The sequence below is a fragment of the Chenopodium album genome, chromosome 16 (genome assembly GCF_948465745.1).
Source record: "Chenopodium album chromosome 16, dcCheAlbu1.1, whole genome shotgun sequence".
NCBI classification, from domain to species: Eukaryota; Viridiplantae; Streptophyta; class Magnoliopsida; order Caryophyllales; family Amaranthaceae; genus Chenopodium; species Chenopodium album.
In genome coordinates, this window is record NC_137849.1 from 7,014,384 (window position 1) to 7,037,300 (window position 22,917).

Sequence of the window (22,917 nt, forward strand, 5' to 3'; positions counted from 1 at the left end):
CATTGATAGAGTAAAGTGCAATATGTGCAAGTGTTACATACTCCCTTCGTGCTTTAATAAGTGTTACAATTTGACTAAATACGCATGCCGAGACACGACTTTGATCATTAATTTATCTAATCATATATTAATTAAATTATAGGAAAATTGATATTATGAAAGTATACATTATAACAAATTCAACAATAATTTATACAATAACATTTGTTTTTTTGTATGTTAATAAATTAATCAAGTTAAAGCCATTATGTGAATAGTAGAAAAAGTCAAACTGATATACTTATTAAGTACTCCTATAGTCATACATATCTTAAGTTTCCAACTCAATGTGAGCTTTTAAAATCGTTCATCTTATAGAAATTAGCTAGCTTAGACAAATAACTTGTGTAACTTGTAATGCATCACGAGACTAATTCCTTATCCAAATAAATCCACTATAATCCAAAATCCTACACAGCATCCCTGCCGACTTATTTATAAAAATAAAGCAATTTAGTTACCTCATTTCTCAGCTATGTATACCCTGGCAAGTTGGCCAATATGGTTATGAATCACAAGTTTTGAACACCCTTTTTTGAACCCTTAACGATCCAGGCGTCTGCAACAAATTTTAAACGTGTAGTAGGTCCACAACCACAAATTCTACCCTCCCATACTTCCTACAAAGTTCTTTTATTTTCGACGATATAAATACCAGCACAAAACTTTGACTAATAATATCTTTAATTAAAAGTAAAAGTTAAAAAAAGATGATGCTCAGAAACTATATATATGATGCGATTTTAACTAGTATCACGTATTACGTAATTATGTTTAGTTTTATCTACAAAGTATCAATATTAGTTAAAATAGTGTACATAAATAGTGTAAAAGTTATAGTGAAACACTTAAAAAAAATGGAAAGAATATTACATAACCAAAAAAAGCAGATAACGCCCCACTGCTTTAATGCTACCAACACATCCATCCAGCTAAACTTGCAGCTGTTTCACCTTCATCCTCCACAACTTCAGACCATGACCTTCCTCTGTAATCCTTCTTTCTACCAGCTGTTTCGCCTTCGTCGTCCTCCTTTTTCTTACCTATATATACGTATCCGCCATTCGAACGTAACATATCAATTTTCACTAATAATTTCTTAGTCCACTTTTTTTTCATTTACTAAAACACATAATGGCTGCTACCAAAACACATGTTACTAGTCTTTTGTTGTGTACACTCTTGATCATTGCTTCTTCATTTGTCGTAGTCTCGGCGGCTGGGAACTTCCACCGAGACTTCGACATAACCTGGGGTAATGGTCGGGGTAAGATTGTTAGGAATGGCCAACAACTTACTCTTTCACTTGATAAAACCTCTGGTTCTGGATTTCAGTCCAAAAACGAGTATTTGTTCGGTAAGATTGATATGCAGCTTAAACTCGTCCCTGGTAACTCTGCTGGTACTGTCACTGCTTACTACGTAAGTCTCATACTATTATCATTATTGTAAGATCAATTGCTTCAAGAACCAAGTTTTTAGTTCTATATGATCAGTTGATTAAATTTGGTTGTTTATTTGTTATGCAGTTGTCATCACAAGGACCAACTCATGATGAGATTGACTTCGAGTTCTTAGGAAATGTCTCTGGTCAACCCTATACTCTCCATACCAATGTCTTTAGCCAAGGTAAAGGAGGAAGGGAACAACAATTTCACCTTTGGTTTGATCCTACCGCTGATTTCCACACATATTCTATCCTCTGGAATCCCCGAAGAATCATGTAAGTTTACGTTCATTCATGTAATTACTTAACTAGTCCGCCCTTCCCTGCCCCCCAACCTTCATCTGAAATTAATAGTCACATATTCTATTCATAGTCATAAAGAAATTTTTTATTAATAAATTTTTTGTCTTACCAAATCATTGCATTGTAATCATTATAAAACTTCTAAGGGGAGAAAATGCTGATGATATTTACACATGTATAGAAATTAATAGTTACGTATACTATTTAAGGTCGGATACAGAAATTTTGTCAAAGAAAATAATTATCTTCTTACAAAATCGTACCTCCTTATAATCATTATAAGGCTTTTGAGGGGAGAAAAGGCTGATGGTGTTTACACATTTACAGATTCTCAGTCGACGGAACAGCCATCAGAGAGTTCAAGAACTCTGAGTCGATTGGAGTTCCATTCCCAAAGAGGCAGCCAATGAGATTATACTCGAGTTTATGGAACGCAGATGACTGGGCTACGCAAGGCGGGAGGGTGAAGGCAGATTGGTCAAAAGCACCATTCACTGCATCATACAGAAACTTTAATGCCAATGCTTGTGTTATGGGAAGGGGTAGATCAAGCTGCAGCACGCGTTCAACCACCGCGACTAATGGTAATGCGTGGTTGACACAAGAGCTTGATAACGCGAGTCATGCTAGGATGAAATGGGTGCAGAAGAACTACATGATTTACAATTACTGCACTGACTTGAAAAGGTTTCCTCAAGGCCTTCCTAAGGAGTGTACCACAACTTCTTAGACTGCTTAAAACTATATCATAGCTTATATATCATTCAATTAATTATATTCTTTGATTCCATTTTATTTATATATAGCAACTAGCAAGTACTCTAAGCTAGAATTTTCCACTTTTAATTAAGTTGTAATATAGCATTATCAAATCATATTATGATTAAAAGAAGCAAAAATCTTTGGTTTCGTCAAACTGGTTGTTTCTGATTATTATATCCATTATGCAATGTTGTGACACAAACAAAGTACTTCAATTTTATTTTAATTATAAAATTATCCAACGGTGTTTAATTAAGACGATAAGCATAAAAATTATAAAATTACTCCGTAACATAAATAAGTATTAGGAATTTAGGATAGGATGTGTTCACCGTATAATATCATCTACCATTTACAAACGCACCGTATACTTCGTATAGATATATGTTCATATGCTCTAAATATCATTAATATTATGAGTAAAACCCTATAAAAGAAAGCCGGTTTTTGTGAAATAAACTATTTTATACAGTTATACTTTATAGAACACTTTTTGTTGTGGTACCTTAGTTGGATTCTGATTGTTGATCAAAATTTTCCGGTATTGTCTCATCCATGACCTTAAATAAAAAATAATAAAAAAAAAAACTTTTTTTTTCCACAGAATTTCCCTCCATTTATTACTTACTTCTCTCTCTCCCTCGCTCTCTTTAATTCTCCTCAATTATATGAAATATTTGCCAATTCTCAAATTAATTGATTAGAAAAAATAATTTCAAAAAATAAGTTTAAATAAAATAATTTAGATAGAGTACATAAAAACAAAATAAGTTCAATAAATACAAACAAAATAATCTCATACGAATAAAAGATTGAATGATGTTAGTATGATACAATAAGATCATTATAAATGACCCAACATCGCTTGTTCTGATTTACTGAACTGAGCTGAACTGAATTGAACTGATTGGAGCTGAACTGAACTGAATTGAATATATTACGAGAGAATGAAATTAAGAAATGAACTGAACTTATTGGAGCTGAACTAAACTGAACTGAAAATAAGCTGAAGAGAACAACCCTTATTAGATTTAAACCGCACCAAATTTGGCCCACTTCATACCTAAGCCCAACCTAGAGGTTAAATTGACCCAATTAACTACGTAAATGATAACCTATGCCCAAACTATATATCCGAATCCAACCCAAATAAAGAGCACATGAATTGACAATTCTAGTCCGAAAACTCCGAACTAATGTGAAACGAAGATGTGAAAAAAAAATAAAAACAAAAAAACTTGAATCCTCTCTTAGGCCTTGTTTACTTCACCTTAAAAAAAATATTAAATAAAAATAGTTTCAGTTCAGTTAAAATAAGTTTAGTTCAGTAAAATTAATTTCAGTTCATTAAAAATAATTTCAGTTCAGTAAAATTCAGTTATCTTAAAGAAGAATTATAATGGAAAATCAGTAAAAATAATCAATTTAGCAAAAATAATTTCAGTTCAGTAAAATTAAGGAAATTTTGACTTTTGCTACCTGTGAAAGACACGCATTTCAATTTTGCTACTCGGGAAAAATTTTATTTTATTTTACTACCATACAAAGTCAACTTTGTTAAAAATTGCTACCGGCAGTATGCAACGTCTGTTACTGTTGACGTTTGGGGTCCCCATTGTAACAGCTCTTTTGTCATTCCCTTCAATTTAAGTAAATAGTCTGGACCTAATTTCCCCAACATTCACTTCCTTGACATAGATTAACAAAAATCAATCAATTAAAATCAATTTTTGAAGAAAATTTTCACAAATCCAATAAATTCCGAAGTGTTTTTGGTTTGAAGGTGCATATTTCGTTTTGACATTGAAGGATTTTAAGGTGATCACCTTTAATTTTGTCAATTAATTCCTTTATGCGAAACCAATCAACTTGATTGAATTGCAGTTTACCTTCAAATTAGTGGTAGTTTATTGTATTTGTTAGTGTTTGGGAATGATATTGTATCGCAATTTCAGTTGGAATAGGTTTAATTGGTAGTTTACAACATTGAAACGAATTAGGGTTCATGTTACTGTTAGAATTGGGGGTTTTTAATTAGGATATGCAAGGTTAAAATTGATGGTTTGGGTTGGTTTATGACCTATGTATGAATGTAATTATTGATAAATTTTGGTGGAGTTGCAAGTTAGAATGTCATTGATTAGAGGTTCTCCCTCAAAACAGAGGAAATGTGACTGTGGCATTCCTATGGGTAGACTCACATCATGGACAAGAGAGAACCCTTGTAGGAAGTTCAAAGCTTGCAAATTTTATGATCCTAACACACAAACTAGGGGATGCAAGTGTTTTAAGTGGGTGGATGAGGAAGATGGCACTAACTGGCAAAGGGATGTAATCAATCAGCTTCTTTTGGACAAAAAACTGATGAGGGGGGAGATTAACTCACTACAGAGAGAAGTTGAAGATTTGAATGGGCAAAGAAGGTGTCTGCTGATTGAGAATGACAACCTCCAAGTGAAGTGCAAAGCTCTAAGTTCTGACAGAAAGAAATACAATAAGGGAAACAGATTTATGTTGGTGGATGCACAGATGTCCTAGCAATTATCATGTTTTGTGTATTGGTGATTGTTGTTGTTTTAGTTGTACGTAAATGACAATTAGGTAGTTAAGTGGGTTAGTGTTTATTAATTGTTATGTAGAACTTTTATATGTAAGATTGTGAATTGTTATGAATGAAAGTTGCAATGTCTTTTGTTAGCAACAATAAAGTGTTCAATTATCATAGCAATTTAACCATCACGGTGTATGCAAAAGATAAAAGTTACTAATAGCATTAGTGGCACTAAAGTGCGTGCAAAAGATCACAGTTAAGTACTGGGTTGTTACAGACATTGAATGTCCTAAATAAAAGATAACCTGAAACAGTAGCACAGTTGCAGATTACATTTACACACAATGATAAAAGTCTTGGTACTTAAAAAACTAGTGCATCCTAAGTTTTCTTCTTTTTCCCCTTCACGGTTTTTTAGTGTGTTGGTGGTGCTGTAGATGTTGATGCCTGGGATGCTTGGGTGCAGACTGGAGGGTCTTGTGATGGTTTTTCTTGTGGAAATTTCCTGTTAGCTATGCTCCATGGACCAGGGTTTCCACCAGTCTGTATTACACCAAAAAATAAATAAATAAATAAAAGGTGAAAGTGAGGAGACAATGAAAATTAAGGGAAAAAACTACATAATTGAGTAACATATGTGCAGCATAAAATACACACCTTACTAGCAGCCCTTTGCTCATTCCTCCTTCTTTGCTGCTTGTTCCAATCATCTTGCAAAATAGGCTTGCCTGGTGGTGCTGCAAAAGGTTGACTTGGTGCATTGCCACAAATCTAGGCATAATGACCAGGCTGTCCACAGTTCTTGCACCTCTTCTGATTTTTCTGAGTCTTAGCAGGCTTGCTACTGCAGTTAGATGCTCCTTCACCTCTCTTTAGCTTCCTTTTTTTTACTTTGGCCTACCAGGCATTGCTCTTATTGCTGGAGGCAATGACTCCCTGAAATGATGCTTCTCCCAATGCTTAGGTCCAGGCATAGGTTTCATAGGTTCCTCATATGCATACATATACGTCTGCCTAGTGTAATAGACATCTACATAGTCTTCTAGGTTAGCCCTCTTGTCCAATATGCATGCAAAGCCATGTACACATGGAATTCCAGTTAATTGCCAATGGTAACATGTGCAAGTTCTCTTACCTAAGTCAACTAGCACTACATCACCATTCAGCTCAACCTCATAGGAGTCTCTTCTGAAAACCTAGACTATACTGTACCTTGCTGCCCTCCCAATCCTCTCAAAAACCTTAGTGACATAGGGCATTAATTTCCCATCCATGTTCTGGACAGCCTCCCATTCATAATTATGCTTCTTTATCACATACCTTCTTAACCACTCCATCTGAGTGAGTATTGGCTTGTCCCTTGCATCTCTTATTACAGCATTGAATGTCTCACAAACATTTTTCAATAGCATATTTGATTTGCAATCAGTAGGAAATGCATGCCTAGACCAATGCTTAGCTGGAATATTATCTAAGTACACATATGCATCTTCAGACAGGAACCTAATTGACTCCATTGCAATCTCAAAGTCAATCTACCACATCAAACAAACACAAGTAGGACAAAATGAGCATTACTGGTTGAACCTCACCAAAATGTGCTCAAATGTAAATGAAACAAATATCAACCTAGCACTTACATACTAGACAAAGTTGATCTACAAATGATTAACATGAATCATTTTACAGCAAGGGTAGCAGAGTGTATTCTTTAAACCTTAGCATAATTCAACTCAAATTGATTAACCACTAACAAAATTCTACTACAACAACAGGAACATACATGAAAGTGACTCACCACTATTGTAGCTCTAGCAGTATTCCAGAACAGCTCCTTAAAGGTGGAACCTGAGAATTGGAGTTTGAAGTTGGTCCAAATGTGCCTCACACAGTACCTTTTCTCAGCCAATGATACTTGCAGTTCAAAGGCTTCTAGGAGACCCTGTTTTACATGTACAAAGTCTTGTTTCTACGTCAACTGTAGCCCAAGCCAAAGGGTAGATCGGATTGTTTCCATCTTTCCCTACTACCACCAGTATTTGTCCTGGATAGGCTCCCTTCAGATGGCAGCCATCAACACCTATTAGAGGTCTGTAACCTTTTATGAAACCACTTCTCAATGGTTGCAGACATATGTACATCCTCATAAACAATGGAGGTTTAGGGCTGCATTCTTCACCTTCTACCACTATACACACCCTAGAGCCAGGACTGTACTTTATAACAGCTTTGCCATAATCCCATACTCTGGCATATTGCTCTGTAGCAAACCCATATATTTTTAGCTTAGCCCTAGCTTTGGCAAGCCACCCTTTGGAATAACTTATGGTTATGCATAAGTCACTCAGAACCCTGGCCTTTAAACTTTTGATTCTCCAACTTGGATTGTGCCTCCATTCCTCAAGATACTTCTCGGCAAGATACCGAGCAGTAACCTTGGAGTTCACCTTACTCCTCATACAGCTATGTTTGAGCCTCAAATCTTTGATTTGCCAAGCTGCATTGTTATATAGTCTTCTAGCAGCCACCTTGAAGTTGCATTTTTTAACCTTATTACTTCACTTGCAGCTTCCTGGCAAAATACTTCTTTTGGAATTCCATTGACACCTACACCTTCTCTTACAAATTGTAGTTATCCTCTCACCCCCATTGTGCAGATAGTAATACTCATATCTGTTCTCTATTACATGTGTCCTCAAGGCTTTCCTTAAAATGGTGTTGTTAGTGAATTGGAGCTTGTTGACTAACACAATTGGTTTTTTGAAATCAGTATTTGCATGAAACCAGGGACTATCATCTTCTTCCTCATCTGATCCATGTAAACTTCTAAGCTCATCTGAATCAGATTCCTCTTCCTGCAGTTGAAGTCCCTTACAACCAATGTCCTTATTCAGTTGTATCAATTTATCCTCACTATGCACAACAATTTCCTGTGAAGCTTCAGCTCCATGTCTCACAGCCTCCAAACTCCTATCTACTTCTTTCAAGATTCTTTCTCTAGTTTGCCTATGCCATTCATCATCATCACTTTTTAATTCTTCTTCCCCAGGACCCCAATCAATGTCTAGGTCAGTTGCATCCGAGCTGGATGATCCAGACCCAGATCCATTCTCTTCATCCAACTGCAGAGCTCTCCTGGCTTTACCATTCCCAGTTTCCTTCTTTTTACCCCTACCAAGCCTTACACCAGCATCCCCATCTTCTTTACTCGGTTTACCCTTCTCCTTATCAGTAGATCTGGAAAACCTAGGGCTTCTCCTCACCTTATTCTCTGTAGAAGTGTTTTGTGTTTCAAGTATTTTACACAATCTTGGGCTCCTTCTCACAACAAATTGAACAGTTTCTTGTGTTTTTTTTGGGTTTTAAGTGGGGTTGAAGTCACAGTTGAGGACTGTTGTTTTTTGGGTGGTTCTGTTTGGGTTGTGTTGGAAGCAATTTCAATATGACCAACATTGAAGCTGGATTGTTATGAGATTGTGGTGGGGTTGTTATCATCAACTAAAGTTCTCTGGGGGGTCCTCACTGGGGGTAAGGTCATCAGAAACTGTACAAAAAAGCTCCAAATACCCATCCCTGTGCTTGGCTTCTATAAACCCTTGTACATCCTCAACATTTTCTATCTTCCTCTTACCAGTCATCCAAGTCTTACCCTTTTGTTTATACTAAAGTACATAGATGTTAGGTACATCCCTTCCCCTTTCCCTAAACCATTCAGCATAGCAATATCTTAAATACCCTACTGTTAACCAAGTCAAAGGGACATCCCTTTTCCAATAAGCAAACCCAGCTTCATACACTTGGTACTCAGTTCCCCTACGACTCTTATAGACAAAACCACCAAATATTCTAATCTTAATATCAACTTTATCATCACCATCATCCATTTCTTTAATCTACAAGTACACAACAATAAACAAATCAAACACTATTTAATTCCTAACAGTACCTAAATCAATTCAATTACAAAAAATAAAGACAATTTTAGACACCCATACCCTACCACATAAGTGTGTCCACATCACTTTTAAATTAGTCAAACAACATTGCTTAAAACAATCAAAGCTCACTAGTCTAGGGTTTACTTCAAATTCTCCCTAAAATACCACAAATTCCATACATTATTAAAAAATTACCACCATATGTGGACCACTATAAATAGATAGGGTTTCGTACCATGTAATCAAGCGTTGTCAGTTGAATCTTCGAGTTCCCAACAATGGAGATGCCGAATCTTTCCACCTGGTCGTCCTCCCCTGCTTCGCTATACCAGCCAACACCTTCCACGCAAGCACTTTCACCTCCAAGTTGCATAAAAGTAGAGATAAAGAAAGATGGGAATGCTGACAGATGAGAGAGAAAAATTCGTGGTAAAAAAAAGGGCTTTAATGGAGTTAAATTTGGGGGTTGAAGGGAATTCAATTGAGTGAGAAAGATAGTTATTAGGTTGACGGGGGTAGATTCGTGGAGAGAGAAGATGATAAGGGAAGGTTAGTTAATTAGGTGGGGCCCCCAAACTTTAAAAGTGACAGAAGTCGTTAACTGGTAGCATTTTCTAACAAACCTCACTTTATACAGTAGTAAAATAAAATAAAAAATTTCCCAGGTAGCAAAATCGAAATGCATGTCTTTCACAGGTAGCAAAACTCAAAATTTTCTAAAATTAATTTAAGTTCAGTAAAAATAATTTAACTTTAGCAAATATAATTTTGTTTTAGTAAAAATAATTTCAGTTCAGCAAAAATAAGGTGAAGTGAACGGGGCCTTAATATCTCCCACAGTCCCACCTCTCCACCATTTTGTTTCAGTAAAAAAAAAAGAAAAAAGTAAATTGAATCCTTCCACAGTCCTACCTCGAGTAACTATAGCCCACTACCAGGTATGGATAGTGGGAAGCCCATACCATAATTAAAAAAAAATGTATTTTTTTTTAAAAAAATTCACTTTCTCTCTCTTCCCCTATTCTCTTCTCTCCTGGGTTGCAAACATTCCTCTTTCCCTCTCTTCCCCTCTTCTCTTCTCTTCTATGTTGCGGACCCTCCTCTTTCTCTCTCTTTCCCTTTTCCTCAATTTCACAATTTCCTTTCCAATTTTTCTAGAGACTTTTACAACTTTCAATGCCTCGAAATTTCCCGACTTCATCGGCTTCTGGTGATTCTAGCGACCGTGTTTCTGCTACTCGCTTCTTCGCCAAAGCAGCAAGTGGTCGCATCACTTCTGGAAGTTCAGAGTTCCGTCGAAGTTGACGACGATAATTGTTTGTCGGTGCTCAGCTATTATTAACTTGTACTGTTATTATTGACTTGTATATTGTTATTATTAATTGTGTACTGTTATGGTTGATATCTATACGGTTATTATGGAGTTGAATATTATTATTGAGAGGAGAGAGACCAGTTTTTTACAACATAGTAATACGCGAAATTACATTTTTGCCCTCGCTATGGACTCAACGAGTCCATAGCTGGTAGTGATCTATCACTACCTCTCCATTTTATCTTGTTGCGCTTGCAGAAAAATTGGAAATTACAGCAAACCTGAACAACCTCAGCACTCCATACCCATAACTAGTACACACCCATGACCTTAAACTTAGTTCTTGAATCCAGCTTCCTTCATCGAAACTGCAATTTTCCAGTACCCTTTACCAATAATTCAAACAAAAATTCTAGAAAATTAAATTTCCCAATAATCTTTGCCCAATTTCCCAATCCAAAGGTATCACCTTTCTCTCTCTTTTTCTCTCCTTCGCAAATTACAATTTTATCCCTGTTTTATATGTATGTTTTTCAAATTTGGGCAGTGTAATCAAGAATTGTTGGTGGTGGTGGGTGGCGGAGCTGCCGGAATTTATGGCGCAATTTGGGCAAAGACTGTCGCACCCAAACTCAATGTTATTGTCATTGAGAAAGGACATCCATTATCTAAGGTACCACCACTTTTAACTCTCTTTCGTTTTTTGCATGAGCTTGTTTTGCTGATAAACTTTCTGTATTTTGTATGAATGCAATACATGTTTGCAAAAAGATTTGATTTACAGTAATTAATTTGGAATTTCTAAGGGTATTCCTTTTGCAATATAGTCTCTCAATACATGAATATTTGTAACAATTTGACTTTAGACTATTCATGCATCAACTTTGATCACATTTTCTTAGTGATGTATAACAATTAAATGCTACTTTGTAATATGTTGTTGGATTAGTTTGTGTAGATGAGATAAATAGTTAAAGATGGGCTTTGTAATCGAGACATTTCTTTTGGGAAGAACAAGTAGGAAGAAACCCCGTAATGCCCCTTTGCTTTGCTTGAGTAATTTGGATGGTCTAAGGGTAAATTGTAGGGAAGAATAATACAAAAACTACACACAAGATTTTTACGTGGAAAACCTCACCTAAACAATAAGGGGAAAAACTATGGCCCCAATCTCCAAGGACAAAAATAACTTTACTAAATATAATTTCGGGAGTACAATAACCACCAGTCCACTACCACAATTACAATATTAGTATTTTAGGATAATCTACGCTAAGTAACCTTAATATTGGTACTTGTACAAAACCTAAAAATACCCCTCACATTAATATCTTATTTGCCTCTATGTCATTTCCTCCCTCACTACTACAACTATTGTGCTCTCCTTCTACTTGAGATGCACTCACTGCCTCTCTCACTTCCTAGCTACTACGTTTTTGCTAGAACCTTCTTGCTCTTCTTGCCAGCTCACTTCTTCTTGTCTTGCCTCTTGGTTGAGCACCCTTCGATTAATAATGCTCATCCTTTCTTTCTTCTTCAACAACTCATCAATCTTTTCATGTACAACAAGTAACCAAGTCAATACTTGGAAGAGCTTGTTCCTCCAAACTAGACACATCAAGTCTAAAATCTTCTTTCCATTTAATGACTTCAACCAACTTGTGCTTTGGACACCTCAATTCCCACATACTTCTTATTTTCTTTCATTTCTTTAATTTGTTACAGCAAAAACATATTACTACTAAAATAGTAATACTACTTAACTAATTGTGATTTGGGAAGATTAACTAATTGTTAGGGTTTTGTTCATCCTAAATTCCACATGGAAGAAATATGGAAGAGAGAATTTCCTTATAAGTGAAGCATACTCCATTAGTATGATCCTTTTTGAAGGTACCCAAAAACAAGTCCGTGCAAGCTAGGCCTAAAGCAGACAATATCATATTAACGTGGAGTTGTGGTGTGCATGCTGCCCATCAAGGTGGATGATTCAGGCCCAACAAGGGGTATTCAAGTCGCATGGTTGTGAAGCAATCTTGGTCGTAATTGCATTTCCGTTTTGTGGGAGACTCCTTCATATGTGTAGCCTCGCGATTAAAGACCAATGTGTCTTATTTTGAAAGTCCTCCGGATGGGTCAGGCTGACAAAAGCTGACCCGACACGACAACCCGACACGATTACACGAACCCAACAGGTTTTAGTCAAGAATTCTCGACCCATTAAATAATTGGGTTGACACGAACCTAACACGTACGAACTCAACACGTAATTAAACGGGCTAGGTTTGGGTTGAAATTTTCAACCCGAAACCAACACGCATAACCCAATTATATAAATGGGTTGAACGACAACCCGTTAGCACGAACCTGACACGCTTAACCCAATTATTAAGTAGTAAAAGAAAACTATTTTTTTTATTCTAAACTTGTACTGTACTAGTTTTGTAGAAAGCATTGGCGCTATTCTTAAATTTTGGTAATTGTTTGGCGATTTAATTTAGCGGTCAAATAAAATTTTTAAACTCTTTTACATTTCATACTTATTAAACCATATACGTAATCCATGAAATTAAGTACTGATGCATGTTTTAGAAGTTGACAGTTTGTCAATTTAAAGGTTGGGACAACTCTTATGTATTGGTTGGGTTGCTAAAACCAATATCTTTATACTCTTGTAGTATCTTTCGCCAAAATCACTAACTTTAAGCACTTGTAGCATCGTTAATGATGTATGTCTTTTTAAATACTATGTTGAATATTAATTAGTTTACTTTACATTATGTGGGTTAAAAGGTTACCCGAATAAACGGGTTAGGTTTGGGTCAAGGGTTTTCAACCCATTTAATAAACGTGTTAGGTTTGGGTTAAGGGTTTTTCAACCCGTTTAACATTGACACGAACACGACACGACCCGTTTGACAGCCCTAGATGGGTGGTCAAGTGGCAGGTTCCATGGTGATAATGGCGGTACAAGAGAAGTAGTGCCCTTGTGTCAAAAGTCCACTTGATATTGTGATGGTCAAATGTCATATTCTGTGGTGGCAGCGATGGTACAAGATGGCAGATCTAAGCTATTGAGTTGTAGCCTTGTATCGAAAGTCTACCTAGTATTGTGGGGGTTAAATAGCGTGTTCTTGGCAATAGCTAGCAGCGGTGCTAGTTCAGAGATCCAAGCTATATTGTTTCTTATGTTTGAAAGATTTCCTCATAATACGGATGGTAATTGATAGTGGCGGTATAAGATGACTGCGGAGGTAGCTAGAAGTACGATAACAATATTTGTTATGTGAAGGGCCAAGTTGTTTAAGGCCACAAAATTGAGGTCGGGAACGATCTCGAGGAGTGGCATCGGTTTTGTGATTTAGTGGAAATGTTTGGTGATTCGGGTCGAGGGAGGAATATGTTGGATTAATCTCCCCAAATCACAATTAGTTAAGTAGTGTTACTATTTTAGTAGTAATATGCTTTTTGTTGTAAGAAATGAAAGAAAAAGAAGTGCGTGGGAATTGAAGGTGTGGACACTAAAGTCTAAGTTGGTTGAAGTCAGTTAATGGAAGGAAGACTTTAGACTTGATGTATCTAGTTTTAGTTTGGGGGAACAAGTTCTTCCAAGTATTGACTTGGTTAATTGTTATACATGAGAAGATTGATGAGTTGCTGAAGAAACAAGTACGTGAGGGGTATTTTTAGGTTTAGTATAAGTACCAATGTTAAGGGTACTTAATGTAGACCATCTTAAAATACATTGTATTGGTTATTGTAATTGTGGTGGTGATCATTGTACTCCCGAAATTATTTGCTAGTAAAACTATTTTTGTGTTGGACCAGGGGTTTTTTCCTTAATGTTAGAGGTGGGGTTTTTCACATAAAAATCTTGTGTGTTGTTTTGATAGTTCCGTATATTGTTATTTTTCCCGATATTGTGTTTATCTGATATTCCCCAACAATAATTTGGAATGACTAGTTGTAGTGTTTGTAGATTCTAGCACTTAGCTATTTTCTTACTTGTTAGTCGATAATTGTCAGTTGTTAGAGCCTTAGAGGTTAGTTGTCAAAGTAGGATTTTAATCCATTTAATACCTTGGAAATTAATTATGGTAGATTTTGTGAAACATTACCTTAAGTAGTAGTTTGGGTTGTGTAGAGATAAAATAACTAGCCTATCATTGTAAATGTGCATATGAATGGTAATTTTAGAAGTTATAAATTAGCTTGCTTGATCAGGGATACGATAGGGAAAAAGTAGAGTCCCTAGCAAGTACTTAAAAGAATTCTAAACTATTGATGGATTCTGTGAACGGGACAGCTAAAGGGACTAATAAGTGCTAATCCGAAAAGCATCTTGATCTAAGAGAATTATAACTCGATATGATCTTGAACAGTTGAACCAATTTGGATTCGAGAATGAAGGTATAGATTTGACCAAGAGCCGTAATTCCATGTTGGCCTCTACTCGATAATCTTTCGACAAGTGAAATTAGCTATGAAATAGGTGAAATTAGCTATGAAATAGCATACAAACACACTTATGACTAATATATGGTGACGGTTTGAGTAAAGTAATCCAAATTGCACGGTATCTAACTGTTTGTTCATATCTTCATAATCATCTTGTTATGCACGGTAACATTGAAATAGGTCATAATTAGTGATAAATAAATTATTAAAAAAAAAAAAAACAATTAAAAAAAAAAGGTGACAACGTATCATAACTCCAAGCACTAACATTACAAGCCAATATACAATAAATTTACATAGTAATACAAGCATGATATCAGAACACATTGCATCATGAAATTTAGGTTGCTCAATAACAATTTAGAAATGAAAGAACAATTTTACTTCTGGAAATAAATACTGATGACCCTTACAAGTAATAACTTTCCTGTCTAGAGTCCTTGGATGAAATCTCAAACTTTTGAATGGAACTTGAAATTGACTGAGCACAGTAAATGATTTATGAATTGATTTGGGTATTATGAGAGCATAGAGCTTTTTTGTTTTGGAACAAGCCACATGACCTCAGATTGACCCCTTAATTTAAAATGAGAAAATGATCTGGCCATTGAAATAAGGTTAGACCAGCACTACAAAGGCATTTCAGTGACTGCCTTGAGGGGGCTCTGTAGATCCTGCCAGCGCTTTAGGCTTGCACTGGAGCTAGGTGCCCAGCTGATGCTTGTTTTTTTCCCTTTTGTTAATATTTCTGGCTATATGTTAACTGAAGGGCTTGTGGATCTGATTGTATTTGTGCTAGCTAAAGTCGTGGGATTATTTTCTTTCCGGTCATGAATGGGTTTTAGGCAATCTTCCGGTCTATTTTTCAGATCTCTTGCAATGTCCAATCATAGGGACATACCGACATAGGGTGCTATGATTGGGAATTATGTATCTTCAGGTAGCTTTTGTGAAACACTACCCCAAAAGCTAATAACTGGTGTTCATCACTCCTTTGCCAAAAATTGATTGTTTGAATTAGTTTATTGAGAATATAATGCTACCTTCTTAATATATTTGAGCAGTTGTCAATATTTCTTTCCTTTCTCTCAACATTATATGTCTAATCTTTTTTTTAATTTTAGAAATTTTATTTCATGTCTATGGTGAATTAGTGATGTTGATCTGGATTTATTTAATCTATGCATGATGCAGGTAAAAATATCTGGAGGAGGTAGATGCAATGTGACCAATGGACATTGCCCTGACAATGTGGTAAGTGCAGCATAAGAGCTTTGGCATTATGGTAGCCTACTTGCAAATAATGATATTTTTAAAGTGTGTTGTGTCTCACCATGCTTTCGTAGCGGCTTCTGTTAGAAAAGGATAGATGTAATTTGTACTAACATTATGAAATAATATTTGACTTGTATTCATTTGCGCTACTATTGAAATTACTACTACTGCTACTACTACAACCAACAAATCTACAATAATTATGTGTAGTTTATGAAAAATAATGGTCATTCTTCTTGCTAATACTTCTTAAAATTATTTTTATAGGCTTCATTTCATCGTCGTTGATCACTAATATTTCTTGCAGATTATGGCAGAACATTACCCTAGGGGAAACAAAGAGTTAAAGGGATCTTTCTTTAGCATGCATAGTCCACTTGATACTATGTCCTGGTTTACTAGTCGTGGAGTCAAACTCAAGGTCGTCTATATTTTCTAAACCCTTTGTTTTCGTTCTTCATCTTTTTTGTCTGCTATCACAAAAGTAATTTATTGTTATTCTGTGGTCTTTCTATGCATATGTACGGTACTGAAATCAGACGGAAAGTGATGGTCGGGTATTTCCGGTCAGCAATAGCTCAACTTCAATTATTGATTGCCTAATGACTGAAGCAAGAAAAAGAGGAGGTATTTATCAACTTGCCTTATGCCATTATATTGTTGTTATCGATTTCGTAATAGTTTATGTAAAAGAACTTTGAAACGGTGCAGTGATACATGTTTAAAGAGTAGGTGCACCATGTATAAAAATAAAAAAAATAAAAAAAAAAAAGTAAGAAAGCAGTGGTTTGAATTTCTATTCATTTGTCTGACTTGTCTCAGATTCTCATAGCATGGTTGGAGAAAGAGTGCATTTTTACCCGTCTCCTAATAATTTCATGTATATTGGGAATTTATAGAATATTGTATGCTGATACCTCAAATTTTTCACCCCGTCGTCCCTAAATAAAAGCCCTTTTCTCCTAGGAGCATAGTTTTAGACTTCTAGGAGAGGTATTGTGGCAGGGTATAGTTGATTAAAGTTGGATATGAAGGTAGGGAGAACAGTTTATTGTGGGATGGAATCGCCTTTCCTTGTTGAGTAAAAGTAAGGGGTTAGGGGGGTTCGGTTGATTAAAAGTGTATAGAAAAAGTAGCGGTTATGGACCCTACAAAAATGAAAAATGTGTTTTTATTTTGTTTTGTTGGGACAAGAATTTTGTGAGAAATGAAGCTTTAAGATAGACGGAGGGAGTACTATGTGCTCACGTCAGATGTAAAGCTTACTCTGTTGATCAATTCTCTGGAAAGAACTTAAATGATGTCAAATGATTAAATTACTATGAAATTACTTTGTGGCATTGTAGTAGAATTACTCAGATTCGGGAAGTCACTTATGATTCGTTTGCTGATATAGAAGACTTGAGATGCGTTAGAATTTTGAGATGGCAATTTGGGGTACAATGACGATTACTTGATCAGTAATTTAGCATTTGATTGTTATTTGATTCTCAGCTATAAGTGTAATGGGAAGGCTCATTCATGACACCTTAAGGTGTGTGCCTCAGTGGTTAGTTCTTCTTTGCCTTTCCTTAAGGTTGAGTGTCCGAAAAACCTGGATAAAATATTGCAAGTATCATCTCCTCTCAGAATACCCTATGATTCACAAAACAACAGTCCTTTCCTTAATCTATTCTTCATGCTGTTTACATAGTCTAAGTGCACCCTTTGAGTTTCTCCATAACACTAAGGGGCCGTTTGGTTAGGGTTAATCATCAAAGGGAATGGGAATCAACTACCCTCATTCCCTTTATTGTTGACTTTGTTGTTTGTTAGACCATTTTTCCCATTCCCTTTACCCTCTTCATTACCCCAAATCCCTCTAAGTTCATTCCCCACCCCCCCCCCCCCTAGACTTTTCCATTCCCATTCCCTAGCCACCACCACATCACCACCTTCCTACCTACACACACCACCAAGAAACCCGACCACCGCACTACCCACGCTTCGCCGCGTCTCCGACGGCCCTCGCCGCCTCTCCCCCTCCCCGTAAAACTCTCCCCTCCTCGCAAAAACATCCCCAACCCCGTATAACCCTAGAAATCCCTCCCTATCCCTAGCCGCTAGGGTTTCGAGGGTGGGGGAGGGTCGGACGGCGGGTTTTTTGGGGAGTGAAGGATGTTTTTCAGGGGTGGGATGTTTCTAGGGTTTTCGGGGCTGATTTTCGGGGAAGGGAGAGCTGCGTGGGGGCCGGCGAAGGTGCGGCTGGTGGTTTGGTGGACGGATAGTGGCTAGAAAAGGTAGAAAGTGAATGAATTAGGTGGTTGTGTGGTGGTTGTGGGGTGGTTGTGTGGTGGTGAGTTGATGGGATTGTTTCCCTTTGTTTTTAAAACAAACAACATAGAGAATATTAGGTATTTTCATTCCATTCTCTTCCATTCCCTTTGTTCATTCCATTCCGTTTACCCCGGATGAACCAAACGGCCCCTAAATGCTTTTGCTTTACTGCAAATTGTTTTAATGCTTCACTCTTTGCAGTGTCGGTGCAGACAGGAAAAACTGTGACTACTGTGACTAGCAAAGCTACTGGGAAGTTTGATCTCGGGATTGAGATGCGTACTTCTCCAACTGCTGATCTTGTTGAAGCTGATTATCTGTTAATTGCCACTGGAAGTAGCAAGCAGGTTGTTTGAGCTTTAAGATTATTTTATTCATGAACCTGTTATTATAATTATGCAATGTTACTACAATTTTATACAGGGTTATGGTCTTGCAGGTCAGCTTGGCCATACGATTATAGATCCTGTCCCTAGTCTCTTCACCTTCAAGATCAAAGACTCTAATTTGGCTGAACTATCGGGTGTATGACAATCTCCATCAACCTCCTTTTTGATTTACAACCATTTTCAGCTACTCATGTGACGTCACCTGTTTTAGTGATGCTGTTATATACTTATATGTCACCATCACTCACTTTTTTAGTTTTTTGTATTATGTTTCTCAGAAACCTTCGCTACATTAATATTCTACAAATTAAATAACACTCTTCTGTCTGTCTGTCTGTCTGTCTGTCTTGTGGATGTTTAGGTTGCTTTCTCCAAGGTAAAAGCACGATTAAAATTGGATAACAGCCGACGAAATATACCACAGCTTACACAGGCATGCATGACTATATTATGGTGATGTCCTTCAATATTCTTGTAAATATAAATTAACTCATCCTGTTGATTGTAGGTTGGACCAATGCTTGTTACTCACTGGGGGCTCAGTGGTCCTGCAATTCTCCGGTTGTCTGCCTGGTCAGCTCGTGATCTATACAGCTCAAATTACAAAGGTAATAATATCTTTGAACAGTCTGCTTGCACACTCTGACTACATTATCTGTGTCTGACATAATCTTATGTATCCAGGGACACTTATCTTGGACTTTGCACCAGACCTTCATAAAGAAGAAGTGAAGTCAATCCTCTTAAAGCAGAAGAAGAATTTTGCAGTAATTAACTTTCCTTCTTAGAGCTTCATTTGAATAGGTACCCTTTCTACCCCAAAAATAAGATAGGGAGGAAGGGAGCATCAGAACATGATATACTTGCCTAGAAATGAAATTAAATATTCAATTTGACTTAAATACTACTTGCTGCTTTTAAGGTAAAAGAAAACATGACTGTAGTCATGAATCTATTTCCTCTAATACTGTAGAAAGCTCTTTCATTATGCCGTTTACAAATGTGGTGTTTATTTGGCATACAGGCAATTTAATATTCTTAATTATTGTTTACTGCTGATGGCTCATAATATTGAGTGATTTGACCACTTTGTTATATACACTTTGCTATTTCTATGAGCATGACTTCATTGTTCTGTTGAAATGTTGATACATTCAGAAGCAAAAAGTGGTCAATTCAAGCCCTTCAGAGTTTAATCTTGTCAAGAGATTTTGGAGATATTTGCTCAAACGTGAGGTATACACTAGACAGTAGTTCTTTTGTTCTACCACTATTATATATTTTTGCTATTTTGGAGAGATATTTGCTCAAACGTGAGGTAGACACTAGACAGTTTAATCTTGTCAAGAAATTTTTTTAACTTTTGTTTGTTAAACTACTTCATTCTATCTAGGGTTTAGTTGAAGATATCTTGTGGGCTTCCATTTCTAGTGATGCGTTGCTTTCTATTACCTCCCTACTAAAACAGTGTCCATTTGAAGTGACAGGAAAGGTATGATCCTGCTTTGCCCTCTCTAAATATTATTAGTTCTGTTTTTGTATATTTATGGTTGTCAAGATTTGTGACATGATTTTTGCTTAAGGGCCAATTTAAAGATGAATTTGTCACTGCTGGAGGTATTCCCTTGAGTGAGGTACTCTCACTTCTCCCTTTATTTCCGTCCCTGTTATTTTCTTTCTATCTCATAATATTGAATTTAACCTGCACTATCCCCCTTTTGAAGATTGCATTGAAGACAATGGAGAGCAAAATACTTTCCAACTTATTTTTTGCAGGAGAGGTAATCACTAATCATGCTTTGTAATGTATTTTCTCAGGCATACCATAAAAACAGCCAAAGTTATGTATATGGGCCATGGCATGAACTTTAAAAGGCATTCTATGTTTGCATTTTCCAGTTTCAGTAGTTGGCTCTGTTTCCCTAGTAGCTTCTTGAAGTAAATCTGGCCTATGTTGTTTGATATTGCTGCATTCATACTAGAAAAGTGCTTCCCTTCTTTGTTCTTGAATGTTGTTCGGGACATGAGAAGATCTTGCAAGTGTTCACCCTGTAATTGTGGAGACTCTTGGCCACTACACCACAATAAATTTAATAACCCATTGTTTTGGTCAAGATCTTTTTGAGAGAAGTGGAAATGTGTGTTGAGGTTTGAGGTCATTGAAGGCGAGGACAGATGCATTTTTAAGGCGTTCTAAATTTCTTATGTTTTGCAGATATTGAACGTTGATGGGATAACTGGTGGATTTAATTTTCAGGTATCCATCTTAATTCTTTTTTGCTTTCTCTTTCGTTTTCTGGCAGAAAATTCTTAGTATAATTATTCAGAAATGCTCCCTTAATCAACCTAATAAAGTCTAAGCAAACAATTCCAAAGTATAAAAACTGCAAGTCAATATCATTTTGCCAAAAGTCACTATCCGGAACTTGGTCTCTGATATTCATAATAATTGTTGGTTAGTTGTTTAGCATGTGATTAATTCATGTTTCTAGCAATATGCATTGTTCCTAGTCTCCTATTCTAAGCTTTGTTATGTATGCCTATATATTTCCCTATATGTTGGTTTCCATTTATTTGAGTAAAAGGCAGTACTTCCTCAGCCAAAATAACTACTGTTTTCCTTTTCATTTGTCACTTTGTGAGATAATCTAAATTCTAACAAGCTTTTGGTAACAAAAGTAGGAATGACACGTGCATCTCCTTTCTCTTAATTTTAAAGACTTTAAGGTCAAGTTCAAACACACAAGTTCAGAGAAAATAAGTTCAAATACTTATATATTAGTTCAGATTAGTTGATTCAAGTTCTGATAAGTCAGTATAAATATAAATTGAAGAGAGAATACAGTCATAGGTGTTAGTTGAATCTTTTTTCTTCTCAGTTTTCACTATATGCTGTTCATTGTCTTTAACTCTTTTTGCCTAATTGTTTTGCATCTTGGAGGTCCAATACATAGGTCTACTTCTAACTTATCTTCAACAATTTACTCTTTGATTTCTTTTTGTTACTGTTGCAAGGCCGTTTGATTGATGTTCATGCAATTGGGAAATTACCATAGTTCTAGCAAGTACTCCGGTGTTCTGTTTAGGCTCCCTGTATACCTCCATCAGTTACTTGGATGCAGGCTTGTATGCTTATAGATTAACAACTTTTGCAGAATGCGTGGACGGGGGGCTATATTGCTGGTACAAGCATTGGGGATTTAGCAGCAGCCAGCAGACAGAGTGCTTAAGGTGCAGATATTATTATGACATTGTCCCTTTATGCAGCTAGTGCGACAAGCCTAAAACTGCCTTCTAATTTCTAAGCCAGAACTAAGTCATGTGCATGCTAACTAGAATGCAAAAAAGTTAAAACTGAGGGCGTTTGGGTTTGTCCACCTATTATGTATGGGCTTCGAAGTTGTATGCAGATTGTTGTGAAATAAAAGGGATATAGAATTAGAGAGGGTTTGATAACTGTGATTAGACAAGAGCATATGTTGGTAAAATAAAAAAATATTCGTGACTGGATTGAATCTTGTATACAACATTACTCTTTGTGGCTATTTACATTCCAAAGTAATACAAGTACGAAGTATTGCTATTCATCACAAATACATCATAGTTCCAGTTGACTGTTGGATGCTCGAACCCATCACCCACCACCATCAATGAACTCCACCCCCTAATTTTAAGGTTAACTGGAACATAAGGGGCGGGTGGGAGCTTTGGATATCTCCTCAAATTTAATTAAAACATGTATCCAGAATTTAAAGTCATTTTTGCCAAGGTTGCCTTCACATATATTGGTAGTGTGGAACTCAAGATTGACAAGAAATGAGACATAAAGAATCTGAGGCATGTAGGCTTTAGTTGTTTTTAAGGTACATCCTGAGATTGTTGACCCTATTATTGCGGCTTTTTGCAAAGGGGTTTTAAGCAAGCTTACTCTTCCTTCCTTACTAAGATAGCTAAGAGGTTTCAATCAAGTGTCCTTATCTTGTTAAGTTATAAATCCGACAATTAATTGATTTCGAGTGGAACTAGGCTTAGCAAAGCCGCTTGAAAAATGAAAGTCTCACTCCAAGAATTATCAACAAAACTGACTTTTACACAATTAGCCAATACAAAACTCAAACACTACC

The 22,917-nt window shown here is 36.3% G+C and overlaps 2 protein-coding genes across 4 annotated transcripts; both read left to right on the forward strand.

Annotated features, from left to right (window-relative positions):
- The first annotated feature begins 1,104 nt into the window (after positions 1 to 1,104).
- LOC145584808 (putative xyloglucan endotransglucosylase/hydrolase protein 23) lies at positions 1,105 to 2,705 on the forward strand. Its single transcript, XM_081641598.1, has 3 exons — positions 1,105 to 1,461; positions 1,569 to 1,762; positions 2,117 to 2,705. Exons 1-3 carry the CDS (start codon positions 1,174 to 1,176, stop codon positions 2,517 to 2,519), a joined length of 885 nt encoding a protein of 294 aa, XP_081497724.1. The 5' UTR covers positions 1,105 to 1,173; the 3' UTR covers positions 2,520 to 2,705.
- A 7,913-nt stretch (positions 2,706 to 10,618) lies between these two features.
- LOC145584810 (uncharacterized) lies at positions 10,619 to 22,378 on the forward strand. 3 transcript variants are annotated; one of them, XR_014100415.1, is made up of 16 exons: positions 10,619 to 10,817; positions 10,903 to 11,028; positions 16,008 to 16,067; positions 16,396 to 16,509; positions 16,628 to 16,715; positions 18,606 to 18,751; positions 18,828 to 18,929; positions 19,155 to 19,226; positions 19,302 to 19,401; positions 19,478 to 19,560; positions 19,952 to 20,029; positions 20,187 to 20,285; positions 20,390 to 20,427; positions 20,518 to 20,574; positions 21,009 to 21,050; positions 21,949 to 21,988. XR_014100415.1 is itself a non-coding variant. In XM_081641599.1 (16 exons), the coding sequence occupies exons 1-16, from the start codon at positions 10,680 to 10,682 to the stop codon at positions 22,021 to 22,023; spliced, it is 1,431 nt and encodes a 476-aa protein (XP_081497725.1). In that variant the 5' UTR covers positions 10,619 to 10,679; the 3' UTR covers positions 22,024 to 22,378. The 3 variants fall into 3 exon arrangements, 2 of the variants coding, with proteins under 2 accessions (XP_081497725.1, XP_081497726.1); XM_081641599.1 differs by having other exon boundaries at positions 20,377 to 20,427; positions 21,949 to 22,378; XM_081641600.1 differs by lacking the exons at positions 20,518 to 20,574; positions 21,009 to 21,050 and having other exon boundaries at positions 20,377 to 20,427; positions 21,949 to 22,378.
- The last annotated feature ends 539 nt before the right edge of the window (positions 22,379 to 22,917 follow it).